This window comes from Phlebotomus papatasi, chromosome 3, assembly GCF_024763615.1.
Source record: "Phlebotomus papatasi isolate M1 chromosome 3, Ppap_2.1, whole genome shotgun sequence".
Classification (NCBI taxonomy): Eukaryota; Metazoa; Arthropoda; class Insecta; order Diptera; family Psychodidae; genus Phlebotomus; species Phlebotomus papatasi.
This window is the reverse complement of record NC_077224.1, coordinates 4,143,993-4,156,025: the sequence shown is the minus strand read 5'-3', so window position 1 is coordinate 4,156,025 and position 12,033 is coordinate 4,143,993. Positions and strand designations below refer to the sequence as shown.

The window sequence follows — 12,033 nt, the reverse complement described above, 5'->3', positions numbered from 1 at the left end:
TGTTTGATAGGCATAATCTGCGGCTACAACATACTAAAATTTCGGCCCGATGCACAAACTAATTTTTGAGTTATTTGATTTAGAAAATTGAAAAATTTCATTTTGATAATAGCGCCACTAGCGGTAGTTTCATGAACTTGCAATGTTAGAAAGAGAAGTGGCATTTCACGAGAGCTTTTCAAAACGCACTCACTTTTTAAATTCTGACAATTAGAACCGGAGTTATGGCCATTTGAAGAATTTTTTTTGGACCCTTATAGCTCGGGTCAGGTGGGTCGGGGGACCTTAAGTTTGGTATTGATCAAAAGATCTAAGGCCCAGCTAAAACATATTAAAATTTGAGCCCGATCGATGCCATATCGAGGTCTTATTAGCTTATAGTGAATGTTGTTAAGATATGAAATAAAATAATGATTTTTTGAGAGAAAATTCTGTGGTTCATAAGTCATTCAAATACGTAATTTCTGGATAACGGTATATTTTACGACCCTATGATATTCAGGAGACTATTTTTGTAAAGGATTCAAGTCGTCCCACGAATCCTTTTCATGGATTTGGAGGATATTTAGGAGTTTATGAAACAAATCTAAAAAATGAAGGGATAGGGATATGCGATGTTCCAGAAAAATGTCCTTGAATCCTCCTCTACACATCCTTGAGTTATCCTTTGACACCAAAATCCTAGGGTGTACCGTTATTGATTATAAATAACTTTTTTCAAATATTTCGAAAAATTTCTTAAAGATCTTTTTCTTAGGATATCTCAGAAACTTGACGTGATGGACCACAAGTTTCTTCGGGAGAAATGTTCAGGACATACCAAGGAACAAGAAACTACTCATTATTTTCCATCCCATTTTTGGCTGTTGCACAGTGTAATTAATGGTTTAGTTCTTTGCCCAGATCTTTCTTCTTCAGAAATATCATTCAGGCAGGCATACCTCAATAACAACACAATCAGTTCTCAATCTTAGATATTTGAGACTTCAGTGAGGGGTCGCCCTTAAGGTGGTATCTTGTCGCCACTCTTTTGGAACCTCGTTGTTAACGAATTGTTCGAGACGCTAAATGATGAAAAATTTTATACAATAGGATACGCAGATGATATTGCAATAGTCTAGGCATTGACTACCATACTATTTACAATAGGATGGAACAGGCTTTTAGAATCATGGAACAATGGTAATAACTCGGGATTAACTGTTAACCCCGAGAAGACCAATCAGATCTTATTCACTAGGAAAAGATTATTCAATGCAACTACTCTGCCGATTCTCTAAGGACAAAGTGTTGTTCCGCAGGATGAAGTAAAATACTTGGGAGTGATTTTAAATAAGAAATTTATATGGAGGAAACCGGTGGCAGCCAAAATCCCGAACACCAAAATCCCGAATAGGCCAAAATCCTGAAAGCCAAAATCTTGAATTTTCAAAATCCTGAAATTGATGAAATTATATGGAGGAAAATGTTTAGAATAATTTCCTAAGACACAGAAGATTTCCCTTTGCCTCCAGCAAGCGCGGGTACAAACGTGGGAGTAGTTGTGACACTTTTAAGAATTCGGGATTTTGGCTTTTGGGATTTTGGCGTTCGGGATTTTGACCGGGACCCGAATCATGGACTAGAAAACAAGGAATCTGCATTGCACCAGACAGGAAGAGAGCTTTTAGAGCAATTGTAGAGGCATGAATTGATTCATTACTGATAAAGGAAGCAATAAATTACCTCAGAAAACTTTCTAAGCTAGATTTTTTAGGACTATCTGTCCTTCCAGTAAGCATCGGAATCTGTTGATCAAATCCGATGAATCAATCACACAATTTCACCAGAGATTTCGACACTTATCGTGTCTTTCTCAGTGGTTCTTGATTGGTCTTTTCTTTAGGACAGATTGTCCTGAAAGATCTAGCTCAGTTCCACCACTGTCGGCTATCCCTTTATACAGCTATTTAGTAAACTTCCAGCACATAATAGAATTATTTTATTCTGGGTCCCAGGATACGCAGATATTCTGGGAAATGAGATTGCGGACAGGCTTTCGAAACTCGGTAGAGAAAGTACTTTCATAGGACCTGATTCTGTGATAGGAGTTACGCAAGGATACAAAGAATTGTGAATTAAAGAACATTGTTCTTAAGGAACACAAGAAATATTGACAAAACATAAATGTCTACAGATCCACAAAGAAAGGCTCAACTACAAATTCAATGGACATTCTTGGGCAATTATTGGAATTTCCTAGGAAATCTACAAGAATTATCATTGGATTACTTACAGGATATTGGCTAAATGCCCATCTATTTAAGACCGCTATGTTCACTTAGACGCGTTATATTTGGACAGGACACAGGACACCATAAATTTTAATGATTTTCAAGAAACCCGGTTGATCGACCTACTCAACTTTTGGATCAAAGCAGAAAATGGAATCGGAATAAGGGATTAAATTAAACTAAACACTTGGACATACAGAGCTTACTACTCGCCCTATCCGCTCAAAATGGTTGCATCCCTTATTCCTTCCTTGGAATCAATCATCAATCTACAACCTAGACTAGATATTTTAAGAGAGAGAGTCTATCCTAGCGGACATTTTACTCATACATCCTAAACAAGTCCCATATCCCATCCCATCCCTTTGTTTTTGGTATTCTTCAGACTTAAATTCCGTTTTTCTGAGAAAGCGCATTATTCCTGAATGCATTTTGTTTTACTAGAACACGAAAATGTTCTATCTACTATTCATAGTAAAGTGATCCGTAAAAATGCACACTTACCCTCAAGGCCCTCAAGATTTATTTCACTTGTGATGATTGAATAAAAATTGCCAAAATTTCAATTTAAAATGAGTAAACATAACCTCATTGTGGTAAAAAATGAAGTCTGAATAACATAACCTCAAAGTGGTGAATTTCTGCGTTGTCAGGAAGTGAATTTTATTTTGTCCCTAGAATGTCGGGATTTGTGGAAAAGTTGGATGAGGATGAAGTGCAGGAGATCCTAAAAACTGGCACGGATCTTCGACAGTATTCGCAGCAGATTGAAAAGGAGTTCAATGAGGTGGAAAATCGATCAATCAGTGATTACATCAAAGAGAGTCAGAATATTGCAAGTCTTCACACCCAAATTGGAGCCTGCGATGACATCCTGGAGCGCATGGAGAGTATGCTGACCAACTTTCAGCATGTCCTCAGTAACATCAGCACGGAGATTACGTCGTTACAGAGAAAATCCGTCTCAATGTCTGTCCAGTTGACCAATCGACAGTCAGTGAGGGCACAGCTGTCACAGTTCATTGAGGACATGGCTGTTCCGGAGGAAATGATTGCAGCAATAATGGAGGCTCCAGTGACAGAAAAAGACTTCCTCACGCATCTAAATCAGCTCAATCACAAATTGTCGCTGGTGAAGGAGCTGAGCTTCAAGGAATCCGCCTCAGTCAATGATGTCCGGGAGGTTCTGGAGAATCTCAAGATAAAGGCAATGACAAAGATTCGGGCGTATCTGCTGGAGCAGATCTATAAATTCCGTAAACCCATGACAAACTACCAAGTTCCCCAGAATGCAATGCTCAAATTCAAGTTCTTCTTCGAGTTCATCCTGTCCAATGAGCGACAAGTGGCTCAAGAGATCTGCAGTGAGTACGTCGACACGATGGGAAAGATCTACTTCAGCTACTTCAAGAGTTATTCCTCTCGCCTGGCGGCTCTTCAGTACGAAGAAGCCGCCTCAAAGGATGATCTTATGGGAGTTGAAGACACTGTCAGCAAGTCTCTCTTCACCAAAACCACTTCCCTGAAGAACAAGAGCACAGTGTTCACAATTGGGAATCGTGGTGATGTCCTCAATCAGCAATTGGAAGCTCCAATCCTCGTTCCTCATGCTCAGCAGAAAAATAAGGTCAGTTCATTTTTTGTTTATTGCTCCAATTCTCGGTTTATCGCAGCTATTGCAATCGTTCCAAAATTTTATGTCTTTAATTCAGCTCAAATTTCATAAAATTTTATCCCTTCTGTCACGTTCATTAACTATACACACAGAGAACTTTTCAAGAGCCTTGTGACAAAAATGTTTCGACCCGAAAAACCTTCCGGATAATTCGTCAGTTAAATCAGCAGTTGTCGTAATTTAATTTTTGCGATTTTTAGATATAAATATTTCTAATGTGCGCAGTTTTGTTTATCATTTGAGAAAAAGAAAAACGCAAAGAAATTCGCGTCTCGCGAAGATCCGCGAAAAAAATCGCAGATCGCGAATGGTATATCGTCAGTTAAATCAGCATTTGTCGTAACTTCTTTTTTGCGATTTAGGGATATATACATATTTAGAATCGGCGTAATGTTGTTTATTAAACTCACTTGAGAAAAAGAAACATATATAGGCCCATTAAAAATTATTTTAAACAAAAATTATTGTAAGTGGCATTAATTAATAAAAATTTATCAGAATTTGTCGTAACTTCCATTTTTGGGGAAGTTACGACAAATTTTCATACAAAATTTGCTCTAATCAGCATTTGCCGTAACTTTTTTAACTCGTTTGCGTGGCTTGTAATTTGCAGCAAAAATTTAATATTTCTCATTAAAACGTTCACAAACTCTTCCATATATTCAAAGACAGTGCGAATAATGCAACATTAAATCATTTTAATTCGATATTTGTGAGAAAAAAGTGAGGAAAAATCCCTGCCCATCTGTCATTAATTCAAAACAAAACAAGTTACACGGCGCGCAAAATTTATTCAATAAAATTTATGAAATAAAAGCTTTTAGTGACAAGGACCACAGTTTAATTGACTAATTTAGTGAAATAAAGGCACTCATTATCACTAGAGCAATTAAAATTGATATAATGTGTTTTTGAAAATTGTTGTAACTTCCAAGATCTCCATACATCGGAAGTTACGGATTTATAAACGATGCAAGTTACGATAAAATATTATTGTGTTTCTTCTAACATATATTTCAATATCTCAGCTTTTAAATAATTTTATAAAGATTTTCTCAAGTTAACTGACAGTTTATTAGTGCCACTTTTATTATTTTGACTCAAAAGTATCGCATTTTCGGGCTCATTTTTAAGGAAAATAATGTTGAACTGAAAATTTCGTCTCCTGAAAAGTTGTCAAAAGGAAGTTACGACAAATGCTGATTTAACTGACGATAAGTCACCTTACAAATCTTCGAATATAGACTCGCTATGTAGAGAGAGAGAGAGAGAGAGAGAGAGAGTGCAATATATATGGAAAAGCTTGTCCGACGCCACTTCTTTCGCTTTTTTTTCCCGCCTGACGCTATTAGCAAATTTTCTTAAAATTGAAATCTTTAAAGTGAAATATCTCGAGAACTTTTCGACGAATGTCTTAATTTTTTTTAATTGGTCTAAATTTTCTGGGCTACAACATAAACATACAATTTTCAAATACATTTAACGGTTTAGAATCGGGTTTTCAAAAAACTAATAGCACAGAAATCGTCGAACGCGCGCATAGATATATTTAAAAAAATATGAAGATATCTCTTTACGAAACCAGAGATATTGCGTACTACGGACGGCCGGACGGCCGGCCGGACCCGAAATTGCCGGCTTATGATTTTCGGCTTCAGGAATGTTCAAAACATATACCTTGTAAATTTCAGCTCGATCGGAGCACTTTGAGAAAATCCGAGGATTACAATAGGAGTGATTAGAAGGAATCACACCTAAAAGTAGCCCGATCTTAAAACAGCCGAATTAGCGATAGTCTACTCGTCTACTGTATGCCATAAATTTAATGAAGCTCGGTCTTTTCTTTAATATGGATAAAAAAGTAGTGACATCATAATTTTTTCTAGACTATTATGGTTCAATTAACTCAAAAATACCATCCGTTCTTCATTATCTCTTTTAGTTTAAGCACAAAATGCGAAAATATAAAAAAAAAATTGAAACTCTTTTCGCTCTTAAAATTTACATTTTAATTTTTTCCAATTTTGTAAATTAAAATTTACAAAGTAGAAAGACATACCTTTGAGTAAAAAATAAATTTATTTTAGTCAGATTACTTTAAACCGGTATTTTTCTTGAATTTAGCGATGAGATTTTTTGCACAACATTTTTTCCCATTTTTTTCCCACCGAGATCACTATAGTCAAGTGTGCTTATCCGGGCGCTTCGCTATCTGGATCGTTTATGACTAATCCACTTAAAATAATATTTTTATTTTTATTTCCGTAATATAGTCACTACAGTAACATAATATAACTATTCAAGTTTGAGAAAAAGCAAAAATAATATTTTTATCTATTAAATAAGTGAGTGTAATCGACTCATTTCAATCTTGTGCCAGCTGGGTTCTTCACTAAAAATTTTCTAACACTGATATTTTCGCTAATGACAGTTGGTTGATTGAAAAAACATTTATTGTTTTTTCCTTGTGAAAAAGGTATTTTAAATCCAAAGGTTTAATTAAAAGTGAATTAGCGAAAAGGCGACCCAGTTAGTGCGTGCTGACTTATTTCAGTATTATCATTATTTAAAAAATTTTCTTTAATATTTTTGATAATTTTTTTTATTATGTTTCTGAATGAAACATTGAATAATTCTATGGATTTAGAAGAAGTACAAAAGAATTTTATCATTCCAAAACAAGCGTTTAAGTAGCACTCTTCTGAAAGCGATCCAGTTACCCCACCTTACTATATATCGTCAGTAGAATCGACTGCTATCGTATCTGCATTTCTTTTGTGTCAGCATTCAGCATTTCACGCAAAAGGCAGCGTCAGTGTTTTAGCTTCCTCAAATTGCAGATACAAAGCAAATGCAGTTACGACAACAGTTGATGCAACTGCCATTTTGAGAAAAATGAACTTACGACAAATACTGCTTTAACTGACGATATTTCGAAGAGTTGTAAAAGAATTAGATTATGCGTCTTCTCGGCTAAAGATTAGAGCAGAATAATTATTATAGAACCGGAAATATAAATTTTAAGATTTTACAAAATATAAAAAATCTAATATAATTTAAAAATATCTAGACGTGATTCTGAAAAAGGTATTTTAGTTTTGTGATTCTTAAATAACCCTTTGATAAGTTTTGGTAGTCTTTTTAACCAAATTTGCATTATTTATATTCAAATCTTTTGAGTTTTTCACAATCCGAATTCGCAATGGAAGAATCACACCTCTGTAAGCTGATTTAGGTTTATCACTGGATTTCCTCTAACTCCAAATCTCCGTTTACTCGCAGCTATTGCAATCATCATAAAACTTCATTTCACCTAATTGGACTTAATGTTTATGAAACTGTATCTCTACTGGATCGTTTTTTCATTAACCCTTTAACGACGAGACAGTTTTCGCGGATCGAAAATACGCAATAAAAATGAAACCGATAGACAAAATCAGTAAAAAGTCTTACCTCTAGCCTTAGAAAATCCAGCAGAGTCTGATTCGGTGTATTTTTTACCTCTATGAGCAATAGGGACAAAAATAGCCCAAAAATTTAAGTAATTTTTCTGACAATAACAATGAATGATAATTTTCACTCTAATGAAAAAGATTATGTTGAGTATTGTAGTATCTTTTTCCAAAACGGTTTTGCTTAAAAAAAATTCGAAGTATAAAAAAAATTTAAAATTAATTTTCAATATGAGAATTTAAAAATTTGTCATTTTTGAGCTTAAAAATTTACTATATAGCAAATAGCTGGAGACTGCCAAAAAATATTATAGATTCCTTCAACCTTCTACTTGCCAATTATGTACAGACATAAGAAAAAAAAAATAACTTTAGGTAGTCAGGAAAAAATTATTTTCTTTATGGGACACCGGTGTCCCAATCGTCCTTATAGGGTTAAATGGATGCATGTCCTTCGATTTTCACTGCGGACTTAACAATATTTCACAAATTATGCCGAAAAATCAAACAAAACTCTTTGATATTTTCCTAGCAACTTCCATAAGAAAAACAGAGAAAATGACAACTACCGTGTGAAGGTTATTATGAATATCACGAATGCAATACATTTTTTAAATTCTTCTTGCAAGTCACCCTTTGATTGTTTTATAACGATTTTTGCATTTTTAACTTCTAAAATAATCATAATTATTAGGTTTAATAATCTTTTTATCGAAAATAGAAATATTTAATTGATTTATTTTCAAGTTTTTAAGGAGGTATCTCACTTTCCACACTGCTTGGTCCCTTTTTCCAAACTGTCTCGCTTTAGGCAAATTACGCTATATCTCAAAATCGCAAAAATGGAGTTACGATAAATGCTGATTTAACTGACGATTTATGAAACTGTATCTCTACTGGATCGTTCTTTAAGGATCATCACTGGATCTTATCCAAATGAACTAGCCTTGTACCTTTTTTTCCAGTATCCGTATGAGGCCCTGTTCCGTTCTGAACAGTACGCTCTCGTGGACAATGCTTGCCGTGAGTATCTGTTCGTGACGGAATTCTTCATGGTGAGGGGCTCTCAGGCCCAGGAGCTCTTCAATCAGATCATGGGCCGTACTCTGTCGCTCCTGATTAAGAATGTCGAGACATACATCCAGGATTGCTTCGATTGCATTGCCATGTTCCTGTGCATTCATCTGATACTGCGGTATCAGTTGATGTGTCACAAACGCTGTGTTCCAGCTCTGGACAAATACTGGGATTCCCTGCAGGCTGTCATCTGGCCACGGCTGGAAGTGATCTTCCGCACGAATATCCAGAGTGTCCGGGATTGTGATCCTACGAAATTCACGCGGGAAATGGGGCCTCACTACATCACACGGCGCTATGCTGAGTTCTCAGCGGCCATTGTGGGCATCTCTGAACACTTTCCCAATGAACTCATGAGCCGGCTGCTGCTGGAGTTGCAGAATGAAGTTGAGTGTTTTATTTTGCGAATGGCGGCGATTTTTCCATCGCGAAAGGAGCAATTGATCTATCTGATAAATAATTATGATCTCGTGCTGGGAGTTCTGATGGAGAGGACCAGGGACAATAGCAAGGAAGCTGAGGCATTCCGGGAGCAACTGACAGCTCGCAGTGGGGAGTATGTTGAGGAGATCTTGGCGCCGCATTTTGGGGGAATTATTCAGTTTGTCAAAGAGTGTGAGTTGATGCTGGAGAAGGAACAGACAGAGGAATTTCGGAGGCAGGAACGTCGATCTCTGGCTCTGGTGGCCAATTTCACGGCAAATTGGAAGACAGCTCTCGAGGAGATCAACAAAGAAGTTCTTCTGTCATTTCCATCTCTCGTCACGGGGCAGACTCTCCTTCAGCTGGCACTCACGAGTCTCCTTCAGTACTACCATCGCTTCCATAAGCTTCTCACTCCCAATGCCCGCACGCAATTGGTCAACATTCACGTGATCAAGATGTTCATCAAGAAGTACAGTGGATCATTTAATTTGTAAAGAAAAGAAGAACTTTTAAGTCAAGAATGTATTTATTTATTAAATCTGCACAGGAGTTGTCTTTTCAATCTTCATCGCCCAGGAGCATCTCCACAAGGTCAGCATTTGAGCACTTCTCGCCATCGAGGCGCTGCGGAGACTTCCAGCGCAGCAGAGTGGGCAGAAATACCAAATGCGTCCGGGGATCTTTCCGGAAGGGACAATTGAGATCCTTCCAGTAAGTTCTCTCGCCCACATCCACGTGGATGAAGTGACTGTCATCTGAGGCTTTTGTCAAGGCACTCATCACGACCGGCTCGGCTGAAAAAAAGCCCGCAAATTGAGTTTCCGGACGCATATGTATCTCAAAATCTCATTTCTACCTTTCACACAATAAGGACACCAACTCTCCCCATTTTCCTGCTTTCCACCACTGAAGAGGATGTGAATGGTCTTCCCGGAAGGCTCCAGTTCATCCACTGACGACAGAAAAGGTCAGAGAAAGTTGCTGATTAATGCTCCGGGCGGCTTATCAGCTGACTCAAAGCATACTCAAGTGGATTATCCTGCCTTTTCAGATACTCACCGAGTTTGGTAAACTCCTCGTAGCCCTTGACGTGATGCTGCACTACCATTCTTCCCTGTCTGGCTAAGGATGAGATAAATCGAGCTATTTTGGAGGAGATTTCAAAGGTTTTTGCAACACTCTTAAAAAACTTTGGAGGAGGTGATACGACCAAACTGAAGTTTTTACAAAACACAAAGGTGACCTACCCAGCGAGCACAGTTAGCAGAATAAAATAGGATTTTCAGCATTTTTTTGCTGAATCGGTCTGCTGGCCAATCAGCAGCTCTCGAACAAAAAGTGCTAAGCAAATACATGAAAATGGCACTGTTTAGCGCTCGCAGTGGATGATGGCAGAACTAAATACTGCCGGTAGATGGCGCCAGGAAGCATTTAGCAGCAAATTTTCTCTTTCATTTTTTTTCTTTTTCTCTCAAAATGTCAAAATGGACTTGGAATTTCCCCTGAAATTATTTATCAACTTGGGGGATATCATAATCACGATTTTTATTACTTATATTATTATAGGAATTGTGCTGTGGTATGCTGTCTATAGAGAATGGTCTAATAGGTGCATTAAACATACTCCCGACCAAAAATGTTGCATTTTTTAGTGAATTGCGTCATTATTTTCCCGAGAAAAAAAATTATTTTTTTCTGAGGAAATATTCAGTCGGGGGTTATAAAATTATTCATTATTTATGAAAAATATGTTTTTTCTTTTGCAAAAAGCATATTTTCCTCAATTTTCGCAATTAAATATTGGCATCTTTACTGGAACAGCCATCGATGTATTATGCTCACAGTCGGTCACAACTATTGTAATTGATCTTGAAACAGGATTTTTCTACCTTTTTAACTTTTTTATGGTAAATAAATTTGCAGATGCATTTAAAAAATCCATTTAAAAGTTGTGACTCCCCCACTTAACTCTTTCGCCTCTTTTGGGACTCTGAGTACTCAAAGCAGCATATGAATACTTTGTGAAAAACAATGTTTTTTTTTAATTATTCAGAACTGATAAAAATCCTATTCTTGTGAATGATTACAAACTATAAGGATGTCTAAATGTAAAATATTTTTTTGTAGGACCTCAATTAATTTCTGAGCAAAGATATTTTTGATTTAAAAAAAAGTGAAATTGGCTTACAGTATATGCTGCGGTCCGGAAAGAGTTAATGAGTTCAATAATGCCTTTTAAAAATACTACAAAAAAATTTCTATAGATACTACAAAATAAAATATAATTGTTTTATCACAATTTAAGTTGAAAAATTTACATAAAAGCGTTTTTGTTTGTTGCGGCAAATGCGGAAAATATATATTTTTTATGTTATAAAATGTTTTATATTTTACAAGTGAAATAAATGTATGATCCGTGCACGATGCATATGCATAATGTATATGCTGCACTTTTCTATTTATAAATTTTCGATTATAAATTTTCTAAAGCGCATTTTTACGCAAAAAACTACTTTTATTATCGTGGTAAAATAACAAACCAACAATTATCGTTTTTTTTAATACTGTACGTATTCTTTTTTAAATGAAAAATTTATTCAATTTGATGATTCATTTTTTAAATTAAAATGATATGCATTTATATTTTTTAGAAGAGAGTTTTTAAATACCTTTAAAGTCAGGAAAATATGCTAATTTGTTGGAAATCATTTCAAATAATTTTGAGTAGACTGTGTATACCATTAAATAAAAATTATAGAGGCTCTAAATTCTATATGTTCTTGATCTTCTTGGTATTTCCATGAGGTTCCGAAATTTTTTCAATATTTCTCGAATTTAGAATTCATTAAATATCAAAATATCTTGAGAATTCCCAAGAATTTCTTGGGTTATTAATTTTCTAAAATCACAGCGGACAAGAATTCTTGGCAATGCAATTTTAATTTAGTTGTAGTATATTTTTTTATAAATTAATTCACAATATTTTTTGATAAAATTAGACAAAAAAAATTAAATTTATTGGTCGGAAAAGGTTTGAGAATACATATTATTCAAAATATATTATAAATATGATTTTTTTTAAATTTTTGTGAATTTTAAATTTTTTGCTTTATTTTTTAATGTCAAATGT

At 35.5% G+C, this 12,033-nt stretch overlaps 3 protein-coding genes across 3 annotated transcripts in view; 1 reads left to right on the top strand and 2 right to left on the bottom strand.

Moving 5' to 3' along the window:
• Positions 1-12,033, bottom strand: part of LOC129806475 (GTPase-activating protein skywalker) — a 341,214-nt gene that overhangs the window by 174,567 nt on the left and 154,614 nt on the right. The window lies entirely within an intron of this gene.
• LOC129806474 (vacuolar protein sorting-associated protein 52 homolog) lies at positions 2,895-9,447 on the top strand. Its single transcript, XM_055855100.1, has 2 exons — positions 2,895-3,900; positions 8,366-9,447. The coding sequence occupies exons 1-2, from the start codon at positions 2,953-2,955 to the stop codon at positions 9,395-9,397; spliced, it is 1,980 nt and encodes a 659-aa protein (XP_055711075.1). The 5' UTR covers positions 2,895-2,952; the 3' UTR covers positions 9,398-9,447.
• LOC129806510 (thioredoxin domain-containing protein 17) lies at positions 9,411-10,153 on the bottom strand. The gene is made up of 3 exons (XM_055855154.1): positions 9,963-10,153; positions 9,760-9,855; positions 9,411-9,697 (listed from the first exon to the last, which is right to left on the bottom strand). The coding sequence occupies exons 1-3, from the start codon at positions 10,009-10,011 to the stop codon at positions 9,462-9,464; spliced, it is 381 nt and encodes a 126-aa protein (XP_055711129.1). The 5' UTR covers positions 10,012-10,153; the 3' UTR covers positions 9,411-9,461.